At 38.2% G+C, this 27,500-nt stretch overlaps 2 protein-coding genes across 4 annotated transcripts in view; one reads left to right on the forward strand and one right to left on the reverse strand.

The window, feature by feature from the left end:
- Positions 1 to 1,983, reverse strand: part of LOC144965063 (DNA polymerase nu-like) — a 24,800-nt gene extending 22,817 nt beyond the window's left edge. Inside the window, exons 1-2 of one of the 2 annotated variants that reach the window (XM_078899956.1) lie at positions 1,737 to 1,983; positions 1 to 354 (exon numbers count right to left, since the gene is read on the reverse strand). The exon at positions 1 to 354 is cut by the window's left edge and continues 691 nt beyond it. In XM_078899956.1, the coding sequence (XP_078756082.1) occupies positions 1 to 354; positions 1,737 to 1,869 (487 nt within the window). In that variant the 5' untranslated portion in view covers positions 1,870 to 1,983. Of the gene's footprint in view, positions 355 to 1,736 lie in introns of those variants that run through there. The other variant, XM_078899957.1, reaches the window with a different exon arrangement.
- Positions 1,984 to 14,791: 12,808 nt separating this feature from the next.
- LOC144965064 (uncharacterized) overlaps positions 14,792 to 27,500 on the forward strand; it is a 70,004-nt gene continuing 57,295 nt past the window's right edge. For both annotated transcript variants that reach the window (XM_078899958.1, XM_078899959.1), the window contains exon 1: positions 14,792 to 15,616. In XM_078899958.1, the coding sequence (XP_078756084.1) occupies positions 15,418 to 15,616 (199 nt within the window). In that variant the 5' untranslated portion in view covers positions 14,792 to 15,417. The remainder of the gene's footprint in view (positions 15,617 to 27,500) is intronic.

The raw sequence follows: 27,500 nt of genomic DNA on the forward strand, positions 1-27,500 counted from the left end.
ATGAATCTATGTCTGATAGACTGGGCTTCTTTAAAAGGGTTGGTCTGTCTTCACATCTAAGGTAACTTCTCCCGAATGTCTCATAAGTGTTTAATTCAATTAAAGGACTTTCTTTTATAGATCGACTTGCCACTGACGGTAATTTCTCATTTCTATCTGTTGGACAAACTGAATAAAAGCTTGAGTCTTGAATCTGAGGATTTTTGTTATTGGCAATATCATTCTTATTGAAGTTTGAAGTTTGCTGAGGCTTCACAGTGGATGTGTCTGCCCTAAATGGTATCTCTTGGGTTTGAGTAGTTAACTCTCTTTTAAAAGTATTTTCATAAATGCGTTTGTAGTAGTCAGCAGGATCTGAAAATAAAGGTAAAAAGTACATTAAAATAAAACACAAAAGTAAAAAAAAAAAAGAATTTCATAATAACTGGTCCTTGGACTCTTTTAAAAAAAATACCTTCCATAAACCTAAAAACAGGATTTTCGACTAGTGCTAAAACTAAATGCGCTTTGTAAACATTGAGTATCTACCAAATAACTTGAGCTTGAGCTTTTATATAGCGTAATATCCACTAAACATGCTCAAAGCGCTTCACAAGAGGTCCCTGATCAACAGCAACACGCAACATGTAGAAAGAGACATGATGCCTGTTAGGCGATATTACAATTTTTTTGGACAAAGACAGCGCTATTAACAGCCAGGTACTCATTTTACACCTGAGTACTGTGAGAGAATATGAGTAAAGAGCCCAGGACCTTCTGATCTGAAAGCGAGTGCCATGCCAAAAGACCACATAGCCGCACGACAAATAATGACTTTGGGCACCTGTGCGTTTTAATGCTGGGTCAAATTTTTACCTAATGCGTGCTATTAGTATTGTTTTATGATTCAATTAAATCTATTAGGATTTGTTTAAAACTAAAAGTTGAAGTCTTTACCCTATCTCAGAATTCTATCTTTTGATTATCTTTTATTGATAGACATGAACTTCAATAACACCATTTTCATAATCTACTCCAGGAGGCCTTCCGTAAGCTCCTCGTACTCAGGGAAACAACCCAAGAATTCCTTTAACTAACCCTAAGAAAAAATAAAACCTAGTACCTTTAACTAATCCTAATAGAAAAAACAAACACCCTAGGACCTTTACTAAGACCTATAACCAACCCTGATAAAAAAAAAAATCCCCCGACCTTGAGCTAACCCTAACAGTAATAGAAAAAATAAAACCTAGGACTTCTTTGCACCTTTCAATACTTCAACGACAAAATTGGCAAAATAGTGGCGGGGAACCAAGGGTCATGTAAGAAAATTTTTAACTTTTACTGATCTATCAAGGTTTGTTCTAGAGTTTTCTTTCTGGTCCTTCGTCTAAAAAAAATTTGATTTCAATTCAGTAAAATGTAGTCTTCTGATCCAATAAGAAAGAGAATGGCTTTCTTTATGAGTGAACGAATTCTGCAATTCTACTGTATTAAAACAATTGGATATAATATTGATTGAAATATAATATTGTGAAAACTGTTTAATTGTAGACGTAATACTAATGGTGAACACTTTTCTTGAGTCATGCTCCCCCGTAAACAGAGGGCTCGGTGCATTACGTAAGTCATGAACACGAGTCGCACAACCCCAACTCAACACTGTCATAAACTCTTTTGTACGGATCAATCGGCCAACGCTTAACTTAACAAAATTATAAGAAGATGTGAAACAGAAATTAAAATAATACGGTTACTGGAATGGTGCTTAATCATGAATGCATTATATTTTTGCTCCAATGCTTTCAGTGTTTCTCGTGCCTCCTGTGACATGCAGTCTGCTTGATTCAATTTTGGTGGTTTCTTTGCAGGTTTAATTACAATATCCATGATGCTGGATTAAAAAATGTAGAATCTTTCAAAATCTTTCACAGTAACGAGCCATAAACAAAAGAATATATTCGGAAACGGAAATTAATACCTACCACCAGAGAAGTTCAAATGAAAGGGTTGGTAGTAAGAGAAAAGTAAGCGAAACTCCGTGTTTTCTTTTTCTAATATGAAAATAATTCTTTTTTTTTTTTTTCTTTTTTCTTTTTTCTATATCGGATTTTGATTATAAACGTGAAGACATGGCATGCGAATGATTTTTGTATATTTTGCTTTGACCTACAACCTTTACGTAACATCTACAAAATGAAATAGTTCTGTAAAGCATGGCAATGTTTCCAAATCAGGAGCGGCACGCCCTTGGTTCTCCTTTTGTTGTTGTGTTGTTTTGTTTTTGTTGCTGTTTATGGTGTCGATGTTTTTGTTGCTGGGTTTTTTGTTGTTTTTTTTTTTGTTTTGTGTTTTGTTTTTTGTTTTGGGGGGGGGGGAGGTTGATTTATGCATGGGGTGGGGTAATTGTTTATTGCTTTTCATTGTCTTTGTTGATGTTTTGTTTTTTCCATCGAATTATTCGTCTAATTTTCTAATCCACACAATCAAAAGTCAGCAACAACTATCTACTTAGCCCTATAGTATAGCAATGCTCAATGAATTATTTAGCTTTTGTGGTATGATTAAGCTCCGACTTAATAATGACGTCATTTTGGAGTACTGGGCCACATCCCCTCCCTGCCCATGCACATTTCGATTTGTAATTCATTATTGGGGGGGGGGGGGGGGGGGGGGTTGTTTTCTTTCTGTTTTTTTTTTTGTTTGTTTTTTTTTGTTTGTTATGTTTTGTTTGTTTTGTTTTTTGTTTGTTTGTTTGTTTTTGTTTTTTTTTTTATTAACTTAATCACTTAATTAATTAATATTAATACCCGTTATCATCAGCTTTCTTTTATATTTTATTAGTTTCAGTTCTTTGCTCTAAATGATGACGTGTTTTGAATATCAATTTTAAAAGGGGCTACAACGACATGTACATATAGATAGTATGCAGATGACGTCACTCAGGCCTTTGTTATTGTTTTTGCCATCCGCGTTTGTGAGTTCTTCTCACTAAACTGTATTGACCATACTATAAAAGTTCATGGTTACACAAGAGTTTGTGTGTTGGTCCGTTATACTTCCGGATGGCAATGTTGTGAACTCCTTGGCCAAGCGCATTCTATCTATAGAAGTGCACGTCGGGCTACAGTTATTACAAATTAGTAGGTAATTTTGATGATGTTGTTTATCAGAAGTATATAAATGTTCATAAGAAACCCAAAATGCCGAGGCTGATAATAATATGCACTCAAAGTTCAGGAAATCCGGGACCTGAACTAGGGACTTAGTGATCCGAAGACGACCGAAGCAAGTGCTCCAAGACCACACAACTTCTTTGGACCCCAAAGACAGCGACGTCATGGTTTGTGGGATTCTATGGCTGTTAGTTTGTATAGATAGAACGAAGATGATGTACCCAGTTCTTTGTTATTGTTTTTTTTTTTTTTTTTTTTTTTTTTGCCATCCATGTTTATGAGTAAATCTCACTAAACTGCATTAACCAGAGTATAAACGTTCAAGATTACACAATTTTTTGTGTTGGTCCGTTTTATTTCCGGATGGCCATGTTATGAGTTTCTTAGCCAAGCCAAGAGCACACTATCTATAATATGTGTTTTATTTTATTTTTTTAAAATTTGTTTTGTTTTTGTTTTTTGTTTGTTTTTTGTTGTCGTTGTTTTCTTTTCTTTATATTAGCTATTTGCTTTGTTTTCTTTCTATATTTCATGGTATGTTTGTATTTTGTCTTTATTTTCTTTTACAATTATCATGGTTTGTGGGATTCTATTTATGACTGTTAGTTTGTATCTGTGTTTATTTTGTTTTGTTTTGTTTTTTGTTTGTTTTGTTTTGTTTGTTTTTGTTTTTTTTTTTTTTTGTTTTCTGATATACTTTGTTTTTTGTTTTTTGTTTTTAAAAATTTATTTGCATTTTGCTTTTTCTTTCTTTATGTCATGCATGTTCTTTGTCTTTATTTTCTTTTACAATTATAAAGTATTATATTCTTTTTATCGGTAATTTTTGTCTTTTTTTTTTTTCATTGAGTTTTAGATTTTAAGGAGTGGGAAAGAACATCCGACTACAATAATAAACAATCTGAGAATAAACTCAGAACATAAACGCCGGTCCTTAATCTTTGTAATGCGATTAGGTATTATTCCTATTTAATTTCTCATATTTCAACACAAGGCGGGGGCGACAATCGAATCGTACGACATCCTTGAGATTGTCAAAAACTATTTCAATGCACCGCTTTGACATGATGAGGCCATGAGGCCCTACAAACGTCTCACCTTATCACGCCACTTGGGGTCATGAGTTCAAACAATCACTCAATCACACACCTTGAATTTACTGTTCCGTCAATCAATACGTGGATATTCTATCGATCATAATCCACGTAGGATCGGGCCTTTAAAAAATGCTACTCCTAAATTCATAAAACTTTATTTTAATTTTTATTTCTAGCTGAAAGAATAGCAGATATCTACAATTTCAATTTATTCTCTTCAATATCACACGTTTCAACAAGAGCACGGAAGCGTCTATTTTGATAAAAACCTGATTGTACAAATCTAGCTGGTGACAGTCAGTCAAGAGTTGTTAATGGTAAATGGATATACACTGAATAAAGGAGCGGTAAAGGTGTTTAATGGCAAGTAATAGTAATGCAGTGGGGATACCTGAAGATTGATACCGTTTATAGGTAGGCAAAGTCGTTGAGTGACTGAAAACGGAAAATACAAAAATCTGCTCTACAGTGATCTCGAACCATAGAACCAACGTATACTGATCGCATCAAACCTTTTCTTTTCTTTTTTTCTTTTTCTATTTTCTTTTTTTTTTTTTCCCCTTTCTTTCTTTTCCTTTTTTTTTTCCTTTCTTTCTTATCTTTTTTTTTTTTTAAAATTTTTGGCCAAAAATATCTCTCATTTTATGCAGATGGATTAAGATTTTTATATTTATTAGAAGTCATGGGTTTAACATTTTTGACGTTGGGGAGTCATTTCAATGTATATGAAGTAAAAAGTTCTCTGGCCTCAGAAATCAAAATATTTTATTCCCTTTTCCTTCCACAGATCTCCGATCTTTTGCAAAAGATGCAGAAACTAATTTCATTCTATGATGTGAATTAGCTATGAAAATTTACTCCCTTCCATTCTTTTAACAAATCCAATCTGTTTCAAATAATAATAATAATAATAATAATAATAATAATAATAATAATAATAATAATAATAATAATAATAATAATAATAATAATAATAATAATAATAATAATAATAAATAATAATAAAGATTTCACTTTTCTTTTTTTTTTTCTTTTTCTTTTTCTTTTTTTTTTTTTTAATAAAATAAAATAAAAATAAAAAACACGCACACATACAATAACGAAAAAGAAAAGAAAAAAAGACAGAAGCAAATATCAAATTATTATTAGTAGTACCATGTTCTTGACCAACAGACCAGCCCTCTCAATATAATATTATAATAAGGTTTCAAAGCCATTATGTTGATGATTAAAGGATCCTTGACACGTTCAAAGACCCTTTCACCGTATACGCACAAAACGCCTTTCTACTTTTAGACCATCATATAAAGTAATAAACAACAATGAATATAGAACAGTTTTTAAAAAAGAAGAGAACAAAATACCAAACACAGAACGTTTTGGGCTCAAAACCCTTCTTCAGCCAGCAAAAAAAAAACCCAATAAAAACTTAATCACATTACTAAAAAAAAAAATAATTTAAAAAACCAGATCGATGACTAAATATTTCGTACGTCCTCTGTTGAAGAAACATCTTGGAATGCCATTCCAACGGCCTTCGACTTGTGAACATTTTTTAAAAATTCTTTGAAGAAGTCTCGAGTTTTAAGACATGTTGATAATTTCAAGGTCATCTTAATTCATCGATATTTTGATTTTTTTTTTAAATAAAAATTTATTGGCCCAAATTGAAAATAAATGTTTTATCCGTGTAAGGGAGCATTCATTCGTCGTGAACAAACAAGAGGTTGGGGGGGGGGGGCATTCCATTGTAACGATGTTTGTAGTCTGACTTGCGAACGAATTAGGCGACCTTACCCTTTGGCTAATCATAGCCACACTTTTCATATTCCTATTACTCAAGTTATTGACTTATGTTATAAATCCGACCCATTGTTTTGATGTAATCGACCCCTTGACACATAGACACACAATATTCCACAGAAGTAGAGGGGTTATTCGGTGGATTCCAATTCACCCAATCCCAGTCCCAGGGAGGTGTGTAGTGTGTACATTATTACTATGTATTACGATTTTCTATTACCTACCTCAATGGTTTTATCAGAAGTCTTGTTACTTGTTTCTTATTGTTTCACTCCCCCCAAAAAATCTCGAGCTTTTGTATAGCGCAATATCCACTAAACGTGCTCAAACCGCTTTACAAAGGGTCCCTGACCAACAGCATCAGAACGACACACGACGTTCACAGCGATGTCTATGTCGAAAAAAAAATGTAATATCGCCTAACCGGAGTCAAGTCTCGTTCTACGTGTTAGTGTTGCAGATGATCAGGTTGAAAAGCACTTTGAGCACGTTTAGTGGATATTGCGCTATATAAATGCTCAAGTTCAAGTTCAAGTTCAAATTTAGCTTAAAGTTGCACTTTTGTTTGTCTCCATCGTTAAGGGGCGGTTTTGGTCTAATTATTAGGAAAATCCTTCGAAAAATTGATTTTGAGATTTTGGTGGAAATTGATATTTTATTACCCTAGAAATAATATAATTGAAAGTCCAAATTCTCAAAGTTGACTATAAAGGCATGAAAAACACAGTCGAAAATGGTACAGGTAGTAAAAAATGTGTGAAAAACGGGAAGCCATTTTGCTATTTTCTCAAAATGTCATATTTCTAAGGGTATGGGATACTGTGTCAAACGTTTCTCTGAATCTATTCAATGAAATTGTCTGAAAATTTCCACAGTTATCACAGAGATAATGTATTGTGTCACCATAGAGAGATTTTTTTGATAAGATATGTGAATTTTGAATTATAATCCTGATTCTGAATTTTTAACATCAATTTTGTCATAACATTTTGATTCTCAACTTTGTAATGTTCTAATAAAAATTCCATAAGCTAAAGCCGTAAAATCTCTCTATGGTGACACACTATGGTACAATGTTGACAAGATGGAAGAATATGGAGGTCATTCCTTCATTAGTTTTTGTGGAACGTTTGCCACAAGATTGTTACATTTTTTGATGTCAGACCCCCAAATTAGGTCGCAAAATGGGTATCGACACAGATAATTAAAATTTTTCACCATAAATGTTGTTTTTTAACCTATAATGACGATACAGAATGATTAAAACCGCCCAATATTGGTAATTAAAATTTTTTTTGAAAAGACCCAAACCGCCCCTTAATGTTCACACGATTCTTCAGATCCAGTATTTATTGTCCACAAACCGTAAATATTGAGGATTAACATGCTGCGAACAGCAGGCTGTTAATGGTACGTTTAAGTGCACATTTCCCTCGTCAACTCAATAAAGTAATGGCACACATTTCATTTATGCCAACGACCAAAATGTCAAAAGCAACTTTCTTGCTAAGCAGAGCTTGAGCGTTTTATAAACTTGAGTTTTTTATATAGCACATTATCCACTAGATATGCTCAAAGCGCTTTCCAAAGAGTCCTTAACCAACAGCAACACGTAACATGTAGAACGAGACATGACGTCTGTCAGGCGATATTACAAGTTTTGTTTTTCCGGACAGAGACAACGCTGTTAACGGCCAAATACTCATTTTACACCTGAGTATGGTGAGAGAATGTGAGTAAAGAGCTTTTCCAAGGACTCAACTATGCGCCGAGTGAGGCTCGAACCCAAGACCTTCCGATCTGAAAGCGAGTGTCATACCACAAGGCAACATAACCGCATAAGCAGTTATTGCTCAAAAGACGACTTATTAAACGTCTAAACTTTAGAACAAGGGGTGAGTAAAAGAAAAGAATAAAGAACATTTTTTTTTTTAATAAGAAAAAACTTTGTCTATCCGGCTAGCAAAAAAAAAAAAAATAAATAAAAAATAAAAAAGAACAACAAATAGAAATAAAAACTATTTTTTGAATTCAGCAACCAAAACATCAACAGTCGACATGTGAACGCACTTATGGGCATTGTTTAACATTGTTGTAATGGACAATATTTTGCATCATTTAAAAAAAAAATTTTTTTGAGATTTCCATTCCAGCAATGAACCCATAATACGCCAACGCCAGTCAAAAGAACGACATTCTTTAAAGGACCTTGTGAAAATTACTATCCAATCAGCAAATTGCAATTTAGAAGGTGCCTCAATTTAAAGGTGAGAAACAATAACATTGCGATTGTCGTTCATTCAAAGCCGACAGTGCGAGGAAAATCTAAGCCTGTTTGTTTCTGCGTGGTTGATGCTCCATGGTCAACGGAAGTACTTAAAGGCAGCAGCTTCTTATGGTTCACACTATTATGTTATGACGATCGACCCAATCAGCAAAGTCCGGTCCGCATTCGTGCACCGTCGCGAACCCGCCCGGTAGCATCGTCACAACACACCTTTCGACTAGATGCTCTGCCGTTTCGGGTTCTTGCCCACAGCGTGGACATATTGGACAGGAAGTTAGACCCCACTGATGTAACTCACCGGCCGTTAGGCAGCTCCTCGACCGAAGCCGATTCGCGGCTACCCAGTGTCTCCTCTTACTGGTATCAAAGCCTGGCAACTTCTCACCAAGCTTAGAGGAGTGTAGGTCCCCGCCCCCACGAGGGATTGAATTCGTCCAAACCGACTTCCATCTCGTATGTGCAGCTCTGTCCGTAGTCAGGGATTCTGCGTACAAGGGTTGCCGGGACTTATTTCGGCTCGAAACGGGGGCACCGTTCATTATGCGCATGAGAGGGGTATCCCCATTCCCTCTCTCTTTGATCTTACTCAGCCAGTTTCCCGTAATGGTCTCCCTCCGGACATCGGGGGGCTGGATCGCTGCCATTACCGGGCCCCATTCTCTAGGGGTTGTTGCTAGCGTTCCCGACACTATGTGCATCGACTTGCGAAGTTTTACATCCACCTTCTCAACGTTTCTGCTTCTACCCCACACTGGAGCGCAATACTCCGCGGTGGAATAGCATAGTGCCAGGGCGGATGTTCTCAGGAGCGCTTGGCTAGCGCCCCAAGTCGATCCCGCCAGCTTCCTCAGAAGACTATTCCGCTTCTCTATCTTCCGGGCAACCCCTTCGAGATGAACCCGATAGGTAAGGCTGCGATCCAACGTCACCCCTAAATATTTTGGACGCGGCTCATATGGGAGTGGCTGGTCCCCGACTAGGACATTCAGTTTACGGGTGTGCCAACCACTGCATAAGTGAAATGCAGTGGCCACGGTTTTTGAAGTGTTCATCTTCAGGTACCACTTGTCAAAGTAAGATTTGAGTCTGGTGACGTCCTCGCTGAGTACGCTCTCGAGACGGGTCCACACTTTACTCTGAGTAACGAGTGCCCAGTCGTCTGCGTATCCCAGCCTCAGGGAGGAAGTGTTCGGCATATCGCTAATGTAAACGTTAAACAACATTGGCGCAAGTACCGACCCCTGAGGGACCCCATTCTTCAATTTCCTTACTTTGCTCGTGACGTCTCCCAGCGCGACGTGGAATTGCCTTTCCCCTAAGATCGAAGAGAACAACTTCAAGGTCTTTTTGCACCTTATGATTTTTGCAAGTTTGAGCATTAACCCATCGCACCAGACCGTATCGTACGCCGCTGATAGGTCTATAAACACAGCACCTGTTTGCTGTTTTCTCTCGAACCCGTGCTCAATATGCTCTGTAAGGGCAATGACCTGCTCCGTGGTGCACCTCCCTTCCCTGAAGCCTGCCTGCTCAGGTGGCAGGGCAGCGTCTAGGACCGGCCCCCATCGGTTTAATAGAACACGCTCCAGCAATTTGTAAAGACAGCTCAGCAGCGATATGGGTCTGTAAATGTCTGCCTCCTTCGCCGGCTTCCCTGGCTTCAGAATGGCAACTATCTTCGCGTGCTTCCACATTTGTGGAAGCTTTCCATTTGCAAGGATGTCAGACATTGCCTCTGCTAGCCAGGCCCGTGCCCTGGGGCCCAGATGCGTCACCATATCGGGATATACACCATCTATCCCTGCTGCTTTGCCGTTCTTTACTTCGCTAATGGCTGCACCCACTTCTCGGGGACTGAACGGGGCCGTCCAGTCCGACTCCTCCGCAGGTAGCGAGTCCAAAATCGTACGGTACGCCTTGCGGACACCGCGCTCAAAAGCCTGATTAGGGACCCGCTTACTACGGTTCTTAATATTCTTGGCAATTGTGTCTGCCTCGCATTCCGGTGCAGCCTTCGCGAAATTCCGATCTGGGTCCAATTTCTTTATCAAACGCCAAGCGTGGCGGCTGGAGTGTGTAAAGTCGAGACTTTCCACGGTCTCCTGCCACCGTTGCTTCCTTCCCTCTGCCAGAGACTGAAGTAGTCTATCGGCTGTGTCCTGGGACTGGGTCTGCTGGTACTCTCGGTACAGCTCTTCCGACTCTGCTGTCCAGCAAGGGGTGTAGAATTTCCGTTTGCCCGTGGAATAGAGCGTTGAGCGCTCTTAACCAGTAGCCTACTAAATCTGGTTATATTCTTGGACTTGGGAGGAATGGCAGGGCAGACCTGCTCGATATAGGAACTGAATTCCTCCCAGTCAGCCTTCCTGAAATTCCATCTGCAAAGTGGGAGAGACTGCACCCTCGGTATTGTCACCCCAGCTGTGACAAGAACCGGCCTGTGCTGGCTATGCGGGAAGTCCCCGAGGACTGTCCGCTTCACCTGCAGCGGTTCACCGTTCGCGCCTTTCGTTACGAGGGTGAGGTCTGGAGTATACTCCTTCTTATGGCGGGTACCCCGGAAGGTACCCTTGGCTGTAGGATCGTACACTAGGTGTAGATCATTACAGTCCATCCATGAGCGGAGTTGTCTTCCTGCCTCATTGCAGTCTCGGTAGCCCCATTCGTGATGGTGGCTATTAAAGTCTCCCAGACAGATGGAAGGATGGCTGACCACCGGTACCGGTGGTGTAGTCCAAGTCGCTCTAGGTGGTTTGTATATATTATGCAAACACAGTCCACCTACTTCCACGGAAATTCGGTTCACCCCATTGCTGTCCGTTACGCTCTCAATGACCCTTACCTTCGATGGCTCTTTAGCGTAAACGCTAACCCCTCCTTTGAGCCTCGAGGTGTCCTCGCGTTGGACCACCGTATAGCCTGGGATCTGGAATCGGGAAGATTGCGCGCCTGAATAAAGGTGGGTCTCCTGTAAAAGGAGGATATCAACGCAATGAACGGCCAGTAGCTTTGATAAAAGCTCATTTTTTGCCATACTCTGGCTTTCGACGTTCAGGGACAATATACGCGTCAGCTCGCCATCCCAGCCGTCGCATTTTCCGATCGGCAGGCCGCGAATCGATTGATGCATGGGACGTTTGCTTTTTTCTCGGACGTGCCGACGACCCTGGCGACACGAACGCGGTATTATTTGGCTAGGCGGCAGACCGCTTCGCCATTGACGGGACTGATTGGGACTCGACATAAGGATAATAGTGTGGCGCCCGGGATAGGGCTGCTATTCGGGCACCGGGTTTGGATCAAATTTAGTCACACACCGGGGCGAGCAGCTCATGTGGCTCGTTGGCTCGATACCCGGGATGGTCTCGTGACGGTCGACCGGGATTTACACCTTTGCCCTCCCGTGTGCCTCAAGCCCCCTCACCAACTGCAAGGTAAAGATCCACGAGGGGGTACTTAAAGGCGATTTTCTTTAGCTGATTACACGCAGAAGCGTTCATCGGTATGGTTAGTGTAGTATGTACATTATCCGTTCCCCAGTCACCCGTAATGGAAAACGTTGCTATTATCCGGAGATTCGCTGGATCAGCACTACCATCATCTATAGGATTTTATAATTTATTTATTTATTTATTTATTTATTTATTTATTTATTTATTTATTTATTTACTTGTCTTTTTTTCTTTTTCTTTTCTTTTTTTTTTTTGTTGCATGTTTTGTTATGTCTTGTTCTGTTTTGTTTTGTTAATGTATTTTTTGTTGTTGTCATTACTACTACCTGTACTAAAACAACAAGAACAACTACTATACTATTACTACTACTACTACTACTACTACTACTACTACTACTACTACTACTACTACTACTGCTCCTACTACTACTACTATTACTACTACTACTACTACTACTACTACTACTCTTACTACCACTACTACTACTACAACTACTACTACTACTACTACTACTACTACTACTACTACTACTACTACTACTACTACTACTACTACTACTACTGCTGCTGCTGCTATTGCTATGATGGCGATGACGACGACGATGACGACGACGATGATGATGATATGGCTCGATATAGAGGGGGGGGGGCATCGCACATCTATTTCACATCTGTATGTTCCACCACTGCTGGTACCGAATCAAATCACTTCCTGTGACCTATATATGGCAAACATAACTAACTACAAGTATTATTCACACTGCACACCATGTTGTGTAATTTATTCCAACAAACTGCAGAGACAAATATAGTACAATATACCTATTATGTTGGTCGTCTTATAATATGTTGTAGGCCGTTGGCTAGGGACCTTTTGTAAAGTGCTTTGAGCACGTTAGTGAATTTTGCCCTACATACATGCTCAAGTGGTTTGTTTTTGAAAGTTTTTAGAGAACAGTTTACTCTTCTCTACTCTATCTATCTATCTATCTATCTATCTATCTATCTATCTGTCTACCTATCTATCTATCTATTTATCCTTTCCCCCCCCCCTCCTCCTCCCCCCCCCCCCCCCCTCTGTCTCTCTCTCTCTCTCTATCTCTCTCTCTCTCTCTCTCTCTCTCTCTCTCTATATATATATATATATATATATATATATATTATATATATATATATATTTCACATACACACACACACACACATACACACACATTTCCAGACATCTTTTTTGTTTTAGTTAGGAGGAGGAAGAGGGCATTGCATAATGTTAGGTCTTGCGCTTTTCTTTTCTTTTCTTTTTTTTTTTTTACCGGAAAGTAAACACGACAAAAACTTCATATGTGATCAATCACCTCAAAACGACATTACATCCGGGGATTGGCCTAACACTGAAAATTGAACTTTTAAGGTTAACTTAAACAATTTAAGTTAAAATAAACACATTCATTGAGGAGAGTATATCTTGTTTCGTAAAATTTCAAATTCCTAATTTTCCTAATCATGTTTATTTTGACTTTTTAATTAATTTTTCTTCGTCTGGTTCTTTCCTACAAAACACCAGATTGAGAAGGTGGGCCACATAATTTGACGCTGATTTCCTGTCCCAGTTCAGCTGGCGATTGGAGGAGACGGAGGTATGGGAGACGACAGCCTGCGTGGCCTGCTGAGACATAAAATGAACTGAACTTACAGACTGCAGCGTAATCCGACATACGACAATAAACATTGAGTCGGAGGGGAACGTTCCAAGTTCAAACGTAAAGCGTTTTGAGCACGTTTAGTGGAAATTGTTCTGTATAAAAGCTCAAGTAGTATTTTCAACTTTTGCATCTTAATAACCTCGATATAATACCGTTTGGTGGCGGTAGGTCACACCTTAATAGCATACAAGGAACAGGACTTTTTAAGCGCATTATAAATCCAATTAACTGACTGGTCGTGAAAATGTAGAATGATAAACAAACAATAAATAAATCAATCAATAATTGAAAAAATAAATAAATAAATAAATAAATAAATAAATAAATAAACCAACAATAAACAAACAAAAAAAAAACCCCACCAAAATCAAATCCAAAAACAAAACTACCAGAGAAAATAACCCAAAAACATGTAAATTCCTTGCCCAAAACAAACCGCTTGGTTTGAATGGTGCAAATCCAGGTGCACATCGGTGCAAATCGGTGCAATAATTTTGGGATTGTTCAGACATAATATAATAAGTTCATTAACTCGTCCATTCATCATTCAATGCACCCCTCATAATAATGTGTTAAAATTAACGTGCACTTATTTGTAGGTCTGATAATCCAATTCCTTTTGGGCTCATTGTTGAAATGGAAAGCTAAAAAAAAAAAGATGACGCAAAATATTGTCCATAACAACAATGTTAAACTAGGCCCATAAGTGGGTTCGGATATCAGACCTGCTTATATGTAAACGTCAGTTAAAATTAAAATGCTTGAAAAAGATTTGAATGTCCAAAACTCCGCTAAATTTATGCCTTACCAAAAAATCTTACAATCTCTAAGTCGGTTTATTACTGTCCAATGGTTATTTGTTTTGACAGCAACCACAATAAGTTTGTGTCATGGACCTCATGTGTTATATTACGTTTCGTTTGATCTTTCTTTCTTTGATCAGAAAATAATAAATAAATGTCTACCAGGGGAATATTATACTTGCTCTTAACCAACGTGTGTTTTTTTTACGGAGGACATGAAAAGTAGGAACACAAATGATTTGTAGGATTTGTGAAATATGAAACATAAAAATGTGTCATTATTATTATCATCATTATCATCATCATCATCATCATCATCATCATCATCATCATCATCATCATCATCATCATCATCATCATCATTGTTATTATTATTATTATTATTATTATTATTATTATTATTATTATTATTATTATTATTATTATTATTATTATTATTATTATCATCATCATTATCATCATCATCCTTTTTATCAATTTACACATTTTTACAGAGGGAGGGAAAGATGTTCCCTTTTATGCACCAGAAAACGAAGTAGCTTTCCATTCTTCTGCTTGATGGGGCCTCTAGCTACCTCTTAAAAACGTTATTTTATGTTTCCGTGATTCGTCGACTTGAGACAGCTAGTCGTGACAACCGCACACGCATTGCAGTGTTAGTGTTATGTCCACAGTCCCGACTTTCCAGTTTGCGCAAAGAGGTGTACTCCTCTTGTTTGAGTGTCTCTTAGCACTGCGACAAGTAAAAAAAGGTTTTGATTTCTGTCCCCGTCTATTGCCGCCCACCTCACTCCACCACACACCTTTTGTTATTGTTACCGCTACGATCACACACCGTTCAATTTGTCAATTATTGCAAAGCACCTACTGAACTTATTATTACTTTATAATACCATCTTCAATACACTTTGGTACTATGTCGAGGACGTATCCGCTTTCTGCACGACACACTAATCCAATCTAACTATGCGGTGTTCTAAGTTCGGCGACAACATGTTTTGGAATGCAACACAGGAGGTTTGGAAACTTGAGTAACGTGCGTGCGTGCATATTCTATTTCATCATCAGTGAAGTTTCAGTGCAATGCCGTTCTATATAGTGATTCTTTAACGGATTAATAATGGTGTACTTCAAACGAATTTTGTTTTTGTCAGTGGTGGTGATTTCATTTCTGTGCAACGGATTAGTGGATTCCAAAAGTGGTAGTAAGAATGACGTCGAAATTGAAGAGGATATAGACAGCTACAATGGAGTTGTAATTGAACTCCGCAAGGAGAGAGATAAGAGACAGGCTGTGGATATTCAAAAAGAATGTTTAGGTTTGTACGATATTCTATTATTTATTTGAAAATAGCGTACAGCACTGTTGAAAATTAACAACTATTTGGTCATGAGTTGATTAACTGGCAAATCAACTATCTTGCTTTTATTTAGCTCATGTCTTAACGCCCCCCCCCCCCCCCCCCCAACCGGCCCCTCTTCTACTTTTCCACGTGGTATTGAAGAAATTAGCTAGGTTTATTTTGAAGTTTATATTTAAATTATAGTTACCGGCATCCGCTTTATTAGGCATGGGTAACGATGTCTCTTTCATATATATTGAAGGTACACTCCAGCGGTTGTCTCGTTTTTAGGGTTACTAGTTGAAGATCAATGTTGAGGCCCATTCATCCATCCACTCATTCACCTATCGATCTATCCATTTATCTATCCATCCAACCGTCCATCTATGCATCGACCCGTCCATCTATCCATTCATCCAACCATCTATCCATGCGCCCATCCATCCATCCATCCATCCATCTATCCATCCATCCATTCATCCATCTTTACGCATAAAAAATCAGTGATAATCCTTGCCGATACAATCAAAGTGAAAAGAAACCCATTTTCACCAAGGAAAAAGAATTAACCTCTTCCCCCTTTAACTTTCATTACCAAAACTCCAAAAACGCCAAATTCTTAACCATTTTGACTTTGAACTAATTCTGTATGTAGTATATCTCCGACATTTACAGCCATATTCACACAATGGGTCACAAATTGCGTTTTGTCATCGTGTGTCCGAATTTTCCCTGCCTCTTCTTTTTGTGTGTGTGTGTGTATCCTATGGCTTTTATTTCATTCCATGCGCCAGAAGGATTGTTGTTTACATACCAATCTGTGCCTTAGTTCAGGTATCAGAATAATGACTGCAGTTATAAAATATACAATAAAATCTTGTAACCTAACGTTGGTTTGAGAAAAAAAAAAGAAAAAAAAAGAGCTTTTTTTATAGCGCAATATTCACTAAACGCGCTTTACAAAGGGTCTCTGACCATCAGCAACACGTAACATGTAGAACGAGACTTGACGCATGTTAGGTGATATTACAATTTTTTTCTCTCCAACAGACAACGCTGTTAACGGCCAAGTACTCATTTTACACCTGAGTACGGTGAGAGAATGTGAGTAAAGAGCCTTTTCCAAGGACTCAACTATGCCCCGAGCGAGGCTCGAACCCAAGACCTTCCGATCCGAAAGCGAGTGTCATACCACTGGACCACATAGCCGCACTATGGCGTTCTCTTTGACCAGTGAACTGCCGTCCTTTGGATAAGCGCAAATGTAAAAAAATTGGCCAGAAAACTCGTCCTTCAAATATCGATCGATTTTAATGACCCTCATCTTGGCAAAAACTCTCAAACCGGGGACGTCGCAAGGTGTCTTTCCATAGTACGACCGTTAACTAATTAAAGAGGTATTTATTTAACTTAAACGTCATAGCACACGAGCCGAGATGCGCATTTTTGCAGGTCTGATAACCGAGCGCAATTATGGACTTGATTTTATATTATTTCGTTGTAATGACCAATGTATTGCACTGGTTTGAGGGTATTTCCATTACAACAATGAGCCCATAACAAATTGATTAATCAGACCTGCAAATAAGTACACGTCGGCGAGAGCTCAGCTGGTCGCTGGTTCAGATAAATAAGTAGGCAAGCAAGCAAAATGGTTATGATAAATCTTAGATAATCAAATGCCTTGATTAAATGAAAATTGGCGGTTTTATTATCGTTATTATATGCTGTAACCAAATGCTATTATAGCTAATTGTTAGAGCATTCGAATCATAGAAAAACAGCCAAGCTTCAATTTAATTGATTTTTTTTTTACCTCTCTCCAGCCAGTAGTGAGAGGGTATCTGTGCGTGTCAGACTTGGCGGAAAGCTCTTTAAGATCGACCAGCGCACCCTATGGGGTAGCAAACGATTGTTACTGTCTTGTCTATTTGACGCTACAGAAATCGGGATAATATTCAAAGCTTTGGCTCCGCCACTTGTTTACTTAACCTGTGTACCACTAGCGTAACTTTCTTGTTATCACCACTCTATTTCTAGAAATGACTCAGAGATGGATGAGATAATTGAGATAATAATGTTCATCATACACAATATGATTAAAATTTATCAAGTCGTATGAGAGATATTAGTCACTTGAATTTTTTTGATTTTTTTCCTTTTTAAAATTTATTTATTTATTTATTTATTTATTTATTTATTTATTTATTTATTTATTTATTTATTTATTTATTTATTTATTTATTTATTTATTTATGTATTTATTTATTTATGTTTGTTGTTGTTGTTGTTATTGTTGCCCAATTAGAGTTGTCAGATTGCATATTGTATAATTGACGCATTTGCAATTTTTGGTTGAAAAAACCCCAACTCGCACCATGACAATATCGATCGATTTCAATGACCCTCATCTCGGCAAAAAATCTCAAACCTGGGAATTCGTGAAGTCTTGATTAAAGTCCCAGGTTTGAGAGTTTTTCTCAAGATGAGGGTCATTTAAATCGATCGATATTTGGAGGACGAGTTTTCTGGCCAATTGTTTTTGGGTTTTTTTGTCCAGAGGCCGGCGGTCTACTGGTTATCAAAGCTTTAAGTGTCCACTTGTCTTATCTCAACATGTCACAAACACACTTACCCAAATAATGTAACTACCAGGCAGGGTTGACTGCTGTTCGTTAATTAGTGTGAATTGATATTATGTATCAACACTCTTTGAGCCTCGCAATGCATAGCATAGCGAACGCCTATGTGCGGATGTGGTCTTGTGGTATGACACTCGCTTTCGGATCGGAAGACCCTGGGTTCGAGCCTCGCTCGGCGAATAATTGAGTTCTCAGAGAAGGCTCTCTACTCACATTCTCTCACCGTACTCAGATGTAAAATGAGTACCTGGCCTTTAACAGCGTTGTTTCTATCCGAAAAAAAAATTTGGTAAATCGCCTAACAGGCGTCATGTCCCGTCCTAAATGTTAAATGTTGCTGTTGGCCAAGGACCCCTTGTAAAGCGCTTTGAGCACGTTTAGTAGATATTGCTCTATATAAAAGCCCAATATAAAAGCTAAAAATAAAAAAAAAGCTGTTGAGTGTCGAGATTTCGAATAACTCAGGGATCCCAGCACATATATTGATATATTGAGCTAAAATGCTCACAGCATTCGCCAGCCGGATAAAACGTCCCAACACAGAAATCTATGTGTAACCATAAACGTTTATAATTTGGTTGATATGATATAGCGAGAAGTCATCATTAAAATGGCTGTCTAAAAACAATAACAAAGAGCTGGGTGACGTCAATTTCGTTCCATGTGTACAGCACTAGCTGGATTCCAGCACGCCAGATTCCAACACGCGCTATAATAATAGATCTTTTATATAGAGCAATATCCACTAAATGTGCTCAAAGCTCTTTACAAAGGGTTCCTGACCAACACAAACACGTAGCATGTAGAACAAGACATGACGCCTGTTAGGCGATATTACACATTTTCCGACAGATACAACGCTGTTAACGGTCAGGTACTCATTTTACACCTGAGTACGGTGAGGTAATGTGGCTAAAGATCTTTTCCAAGGACTCAACTATGCGCCGAGCAAGGCTCGAACCCAGGACCTTCCGATCCGAAAGCGAGTGTCATACCACTAGACCACATAGCACACTGGAGCTAGGTGACTGACTTTTATCGACTAAACGTCGTTACCTCCCATTAACATCTGATCTCGTCACGCTCGGATTCTAGCACGCTTTTTGGCTTCTCCCGGGAAAGCGCTAGAATACAGCGAGTACTGTATGCTACATTAGATTTATATATATATATTATTTTTTACTTCGTGTGTCTTGTGTACCGCTCTTTATAGGACTCGTAAAAGCATTGTCAGTTCTTGTACCGGTATTAATGTTAGTGTATGGCTACACCTCTATCTGGAATCTGTCTAAGGGCCGACCCAGACCGGAGACTGACTCCGACGACCCGGCACTGCTGGCCATCCTCTGCCGTCTTCCGGATAAAAACGTCGGGCAAGGACAAAATACTAAGTAAGAATAAAGAGAAGAGCCGCTCTGCCTACTCATACCAAGCACCTAAAAAAAAACGACAGAGGACGTCGGGTGCTGGTATGGGTAAGTCTAGCGACTCTTCTCTATATTTTTAGTATTTTGTCCGTACCCGACGTCTTTATCCTGAAGACGGCAGTCACCGGTGTGGGTTAGCCCCATAGAGAAGGTTAGCCCTAACCATTCATTAAACTCATCCCTTGCTCTCATATCAGGACCGGCCACTCATTTACATCAGAGACGCTTTGGGCATTGCCTCGGACCTTGCCAGGCATTCTAACAGTTAATGAATAAGAAACAAAACAAACCCAAACTAATTCTCTCTCTCTCTCTCTCTCTCTCTCTCTCTCTCTCTCTCTCTCTCTCTCTCTCTCTCTCTCTCTCTCTCTCTTTCTCTCTCTTCCCCATTCCACACTCTAGAATAGTCTTCCCAGTCGACTGTGCCTTCTATGAAAGAAATGCCGATGTGCATAATAACACACAAAAAATGATTTATGTTTTTAAAAAAATCTCAGACGACACGATTTACCATACAACACCATGGCCGCCACACACCCAAGAATGTTTTAATGGCTTCGGATAGGCGACACGGTCTAGAAGCTTCCAATATATTGGAAGCTAAGGAGGTCTTTGTCAGACTTTTAACCTCAACTATGTGTGTCGTCTTGTGTTAATGTTTTTGTTTTGCTTGTTTCTTCGTTTTTTCATGTGTGTGTGTGTGGAGGGGGGGGGGGGGGGGGGGGGGGGGGGGGGGGGGTTGTTTGGTTTTGTTTTAGTTTGTTTGTTTGTTTTTTGTTTGTTTTTGTTGTTGTTTGTTTTATTTTACATGATTTATGCCAAATCTTTCTTTCCTACTTACTTTACTCCCCCCCCCCCCCCCCCCCCCCACCCTAGTTGCTATAATTAGCCTGAATATTGGAAATGTAAAATAATAATCATAATATTGTAGAGGAAAGCGATTAAAACGGTTCCTTTGCTTGATGCAACATAAACAATGAATGAACTCAGGGGACAATGTGGTGAATACGCCGTCTACAAAGGTGTTGATAGTCATGCATTATATTTTTCCATCGTGCAAGGGTATTTACGGATTTTTTTTATTACTCTTTCGGTTTATGGCTTTTCATCAATAACTGGTGTAAAAAAATATAAGTGCTAAGTTGCAGAATGCACCTTTTACATAGCGATGGTCGTGTGGCTCCGTGCCGATGTCTCGTCTTGTCACAAGAGTCAGTGGCAGGGTGGGTGATAGATATTGCGGTAAATTCTGATCCCGACGTTGTGTCCATGTGCAAGGCACTTTATTTGCATAGCCCAGTCAACAGGTGTGAATGAGTACCTGGTTATAAGCAGTGACGGATGTTGCGAGAGTGTTAATAAAAAAAAGACGCTTAACAGGCAACTAGTGCTGTATTAAATGGATATACGATTCTAAATTACCTGCTTGGGGAATAAATGATACTGCGCTGTTAACTGCACTGTTTAAATGTTCATATTTTATGATTTACTGACTTAGCGAGTAGTTCTTGAAAATGCAATCAAATAATAGATCTTCTTGGCTTCCCTTTGATTTTTCTTTGACCATATCCTCTCCCGACCATGAATTTAAAAAAACAAACGATCTATAATCAAACAAAATGTCTTGTTCCTACCAGAATTTGTCTCTACTATTTTTCAACGAATTTCAAACTCTTTAAACACACGATTTCATCTTGCTACATATTGAACAGTTGTGCTAATTTGACATAATAACTACACTAATTAATGTTTAGTTTTGGCCTTTGATGAAAATTGTACTGTAATAATACAAGAAATGTTATAATTTTGTTTACCAGTTGGCCACTTTATTGTATTTGTGTCATTTAACGTTTTTTAAAGCTTGTTATTCCATTGTTGTTACACGGATGTTGAACCTTTAATATAGGATTCTCTCACGGGTTTAGATTTATGAAATGAGTTATTTTTATCGCGGCAATTAACTCACGACCTTGCACCATATTTTAAACCAATTAAATGTGCGCAAATATTCTGCAAGTGTTGAATAAATATTTTATTCAACGCGTTCAAAGCATTATTCAACGATTGTGTATTTACTAAGAAATGATAGGGTTTTCCAATGAAAGGGGTGGAATAACATATTATTATTAATTGTAAGGCTCGCTCCAGTATTTCCTTCACCTAGAGTCGCCACTGGTTAAATCCAATGATAATAATATGTGATGATGATGATGACGCTGGTGGTGGTGGTAGTGGTGGTGGTGGTGGTGATTAATTAATAGCATTTATAAATAGCGTTTTACCCCGTAAAGCGTTTTACAACAACAATCAGAGTAAATCTGTAGAACAGGATTGTGGTAACAATTTAAAAAAAAACAAAAAACAAACAAACAACTAGAATCTATGACAAAACTAAATTAAATTTCAATGCAGGCTTTAATTAGATGATTACTAAGCACAATTTTTTAATTTTTATTTTTTTATTTTTAAACCTCAAGAGTGAGAGACATCCAACATTTGTCGTCACTTTGCCAGTTTATTTTTTATCTTTTCCTTATATATTATACATACACACTAAACATTGGCTATATATAGGCCTATTGACTTTAAAGTTATTGGCAAAAGTAAATAGGAGAGAGAAAAAAAGAGATAAGATAATTTAAATAATAATTAAAGTTATCAATCAAACATAAAATGAATATATTATATGAACAATTAAATACAACACAATATAACTAAATATATCTAACAAAATAAATAGATAAATAAATAAATAAATTCTCATCTCAAAATTTATTCATTTAAAAATTGCTATCTAGGGTAATGGTGAGGTTTATCCAGGCACAGAGAGCCGGAAATTCAACACAGCGTTCATCTAATATGCCTGATATTTTATGTTTCATCCAAATTGTTTTATTATCGTTTAATCTAAAATTTCTTATGTGACAAAAGATGTTCACAAGGCTATTTATATCAATTTGGCTGTCACTGTTTTCAGTTTTACATGTATTTATACGAATTTTATATTGATGCTATGCGTTTAGTTAAAATGCTCACAATGCCCGCCTGCCGGATATAACGTACCAACACATAAAACTATGTGCAAACCTGGACGGTTATAGTTTGATTGAAATAATTTAGTGAGAGCTAATCATTAAAATTGCTGTCTAAAAACAATGGCAAAGAGCTGAGTGACGTCAATTTCCTGCTATCTATAGCTATTTATTTCGAAACAGAAAGACAATAAAATATGAAAACAAAGAGATATCAATTAATTATACTTTAATTATTATATATTTTAAAATCAGCAATCTCAACAATATTCATATCTACTTGAAGATAATGCATATTTATATTATGGTACAACGATGCATGCACCAGCACTCATTTGTAAACCTACACATTATGAAATATGATACATTTACACATCACACACACACACACACACACACACACACACACACACACACATACACACTGGTATCATTTTGTCTGTAATGGATTCACGTCCCTCATTTTCCAAACAGACTCCCTCATCTGTATTCATGAAATTTCAAACCTTTGCTTAGTACAGTACAACTGTTGCACAACGCTAGAGGCATTCTGAGATCAATAAGATAGGAGGATACTTTACGCATAATATGTAAGGATTTGGGGTCTAGTTAGAAACAGTTATAGAACTCTTATTAGATAATCAGTCTTCTTGTGATAGACACTGTAGGCCCCTGGTTCGAATCGCGCTCTGAGCGGCGCAACCTTTTATATGGTTTCTTTGGGGGGGGGGGGGGTATTTAGTTATTATTTGTTTGTTCGTTTGTTTGTTTGTTTTGGGTCTTTTTCTTTACTCAGATTCTCTTACCATCATCGTCATCATCATCATCATCATCATTGGCTTTTTCACCGCGGGTCAGGGTATAGGTCACAGACAAACAGTTTCCATCCCTCTCTATCTTGAGCTAAGTGTTTTTTTAAAAATCGCATTCCATGTCTTGTCACTTCTCTGTATATCAGCTTCTTTAAGTCTTCTCCGTGTTCCCCGCGGCCTTCCCCTTGCCTGCTTCATACATAACATGGTGCGAACGGTCCACGCCGCAATAGGATTCAATAGTCTGATGTCACGTCCGCCCAGCAACGAGCAGCTTGGTTCTAAACAAAGAAAATCGGCACTTTTTATTCTTCATGCTGGCTTGAACTTTTTCACGTGATATGTGATCAGAATATATAAAGGTCAAAACATGATCAGATTTATATTGTTTTTCTCCTCTGGATACACTTTTACGCTCGTCGGAGAAATATTTCATAATGGCGTCAGACATTTTTCCGATAGTTTAGAACCAGTTACTAAGTTACTATGCATCATTACGAGGGAACTGACGTCACGACTGTTGAAGCCTATTCGAAGCTGCTTGTTTGGCGAAGCGCTTTACAATGGGTCCCTGGCCAACAGCAACACTTATCATGTAGGACGAGGCATGACGTCTGTGAGGCGATATTACAATTTTTTTTCCGACAACGCTGTTAACGGCCAGGTATTTATTTTACACCTTTTCGGTACGAGAATGTGAGCTAAGAGCCTTTTCCAAGGACTCAACTGTGCGCCGAGCGAGGCTCAAACCCAAGACCTTTCGATCCGCAGTCGTGTCTCTCTGAATCATAGCTGCAAGTGAGAATTTTTCAACAACAAAAAATGCGTTTGCTCTATATTTCGTCACATGACTTTGCCATTTAGATGAACGCAGTATAATTAAGTAGAGATCTTCAGAACCACAAAACCCAAGGAACCCTCTTTCTGTTGTGTTAAACATACAATGGCATATTGCTTACTACCCATTGGGTAGTAGTCTATCACAGGGTCTATCACTAGTCTATCACAGGGTCCTAGACCCTGCTAGTATACAAGGGGAAGGAGTTCAAGGCCCGTTTTCATGAACGCGGACTAGATTTAGTTATTTACTAGTCTAGTAAATGGGTAGTTAGTCTTAAGCCTAAGCGGAGCAAGTATCTATTTAAAAAATGAACGCTTTCTAGTCTCTGACTAGATAGTCTCTCGCCTAGTAGTGGGCGTTGTAAGGACGGTGACTAAATCGGCTATTTTGTGCTGGTAACATCATGCATTACACGATATCAGGTAAGTACCAGCCTTCATACTTTCAACGCAAAAGATTTCCAAAGAGGAGTTTAGCAACACATCACATCAGGTGTAGATAATATTTCGTTCTTTTTCATATATATTAACTTCCTTTGCCATTGTGAATCAAATCACGTGAAATTGAATGTCGACTGTTAGACTACAATGATGTCCTTGGTCAACTATCAATACTATATTTAGGCAGATGAAAGTTTCAACCCAAACAAATTGAACCAACCCCCCCCCCCCCCAAAAAAAAAAAAAAAAAATAAAAAATAAAAAATAAAACAAGCAAAAGAGAAAGTGTGATCTGATGAATCACAGTATTTCAGTCAGTTACAATGCCAGCAGAATAACTTTTATCTCCACTATCTATACATTCTAATCATTTTTTAAAGGTTGTTTTTCGATTTCGAGTCTCCGTTCACTCGCAACTCGCGAGCCGATTAGATTCAGTTTTTGTTTTTGTTTTTTTTACTTACACAAAATGTGTACTTGCGACAATCTGCACTTATCTTATAGTTTTTTAAAGCTAGTGTCAATAGCAATAGGACACTTTTTGCCTCTGCCATTCCTAACCGACGTATTTTCCTTCCAAATCGAAGCGCTCTCTCAATCTAAAAATAGTTGCTATCTTGTCGACGCTATGTTGTATCCTAGTATCTAGTCTCAGACTCAGCTTGGAGTCCTGAATAAAACTTGGCCAAACTTAGTCAGAAGGTGCCATGATTTTATTCAGGGACTTGCTTAGTCAGCTCACATGAAATCCAATTTTTTTCAAGTCCTTGACTAAAGTCAGAGAAAGTGAGAGACTAAGCGCTGTCCGCGTTCATGACAATTCTCGACTTCACTCGAGATCGATTCCGGTCCATTTGCATGTGAAGCGAGTGCTCTACCAACTGAGCTATGGGGATTCCCTTTCAGATGAAGAGGACCATCAACACACGTGAGTGATGTGGGGGAGTGGGGCAGCGTGGCTCAGCGGTATGCCTTGCCTTCGTACCCGAAAGGTACCGAATTCGATCACTCGCCGCTGCGCTGTGTGGCCTTGAGCAAGCCACCTCGCCCTCGCTCAACTTGCGGTGCTGCACTGCGGCTAACGTCTGGGTTATTCCAGTCTTCCCTTGTAATAGACCCTAAAGTCAAATTTCCCCCATGGGATGAATAAAGGGAATTTTATTTTATTTAAAAAAAAATAATAATAATTTACTGATAGAACTGACTGACTTTCATTTGATAAGGCACACGTCATATTACATGTTTTACGATTTTTAAAGAGCAAATCAGCTCAGACCATAACAACCCTCGCCTACACGCCACGCCTACCAGACGGGTCGAGTGACTTTCCAGTTTCAAATAAAGGTGGGTCTAATTCAAACTTGTTGAAAAGTACTTTGCGATAAACTGGCGTAATAATATCCGCAGATTGGCCAAAAAAAAAATAAAAAAATAAAATAAATAAAACACACCATAAAAAAAACTCTCTCTCTCTCTCTCTCTCTCTCTCTCTCTCTCTCTCTCTCTCTCTCTCTCTCTCTCTCTCTCTCTCTCTCTCTCTCTCTCTCTCTCTCTCTATATATATATATATAATATATATATATATATATATATATATATATATATATATCATCATCATCTAGTCAGCTGATCCTGCGTAGGACGTTGCTTCCCGAACTTTCTTGCGAAACAGATTACGGTTTTCCGCCAGTCTACTTGCTTGAGTTGCTGTCATTCCCAGCCATTCACATATATCTTGTTCCCAGCTTCTTGTTGGTCTACCTCTTCCTCTCTTGCCGTCTACCCTTGTCTGCAGAATGTGCTTTTCTAATGATTCGTGGCGAGTCGTGTGGCCAAAATAGTTTAGTTTCAATTTCTTTACAGTTTGAAGAAGAATTGGTGATTTTATTCCGATCCTTCTCAGGACTTCTTTGTTTGTTTGTTTTTCAGTCCATGATATTCTGAGTATTTTTCTGTAGCATGCCATTTCAAAAGCTGTGATCTTTGTGCTCTCTGCTTTGCTGATAGTCCATGCTTCGCATCCATATGTTGCAGTTGGGAAAACAACACTTTTGAGGATTTTGATTTTTGTTTGAATGCACTGCCCTTTCCAGATATTATTCATCTTTTCTAGCTTTGATCTTGCCATTGCTAGTCTCCTCCTGATCTCTGATATATTTATATATATACATAAACCCCAATACATTACAAAACCTTGTTACGTATATTTCCCTTCTAAATTAATATGCATACAGGCACGCACATACATACATACACCGCGCGTGCGCGCATGCAAACACACACACTTTACAAATACGTCGCCCGTTTGGTGTGGGGAAATCTGAGGCAAACAAGAACTTTATTAGTTTTTCAGTGTCAACAACGACTGCAACTGATACCTAGGAATTCTTTTTTTTTTTTTAAATAGAAAAAAGAAGAAGACGAAAATAAGAAAAGAAAAAAAGTTACGTAATGGTGCACTTTTTAAAACGAATATAGAAGGAAAAGAGCATATTCTAAGCATTTTCTTTTGATCTTAAGAATTTAATTTAATGACGAGGGGTGTCAACATTAAAGTAAATACACGAATGAATAGCTATGGGGGCTGCCTGAAGCCTGGGATCGTAAAAAATACTAAAGCAAAGGTGATAAAAAAAAAACCCAAAACATAAAATAAAATTCCCTTC

This window comes from Berghia stephanieae, chromosome 2 (assembly GCF_034508935.2).
Source record: "Berghia stephanieae isolate SIO BIC M18660-M18661 chromosome 2, UCSD_Bste_1.3, whole genome shotgun sequence".
Lineage (NCBI taxonomy): Eukaryota > Metazoa > Mollusca > Gastropoda > Nudibranchia > Aeolidiidae > Berghia > Berghia stephanieae.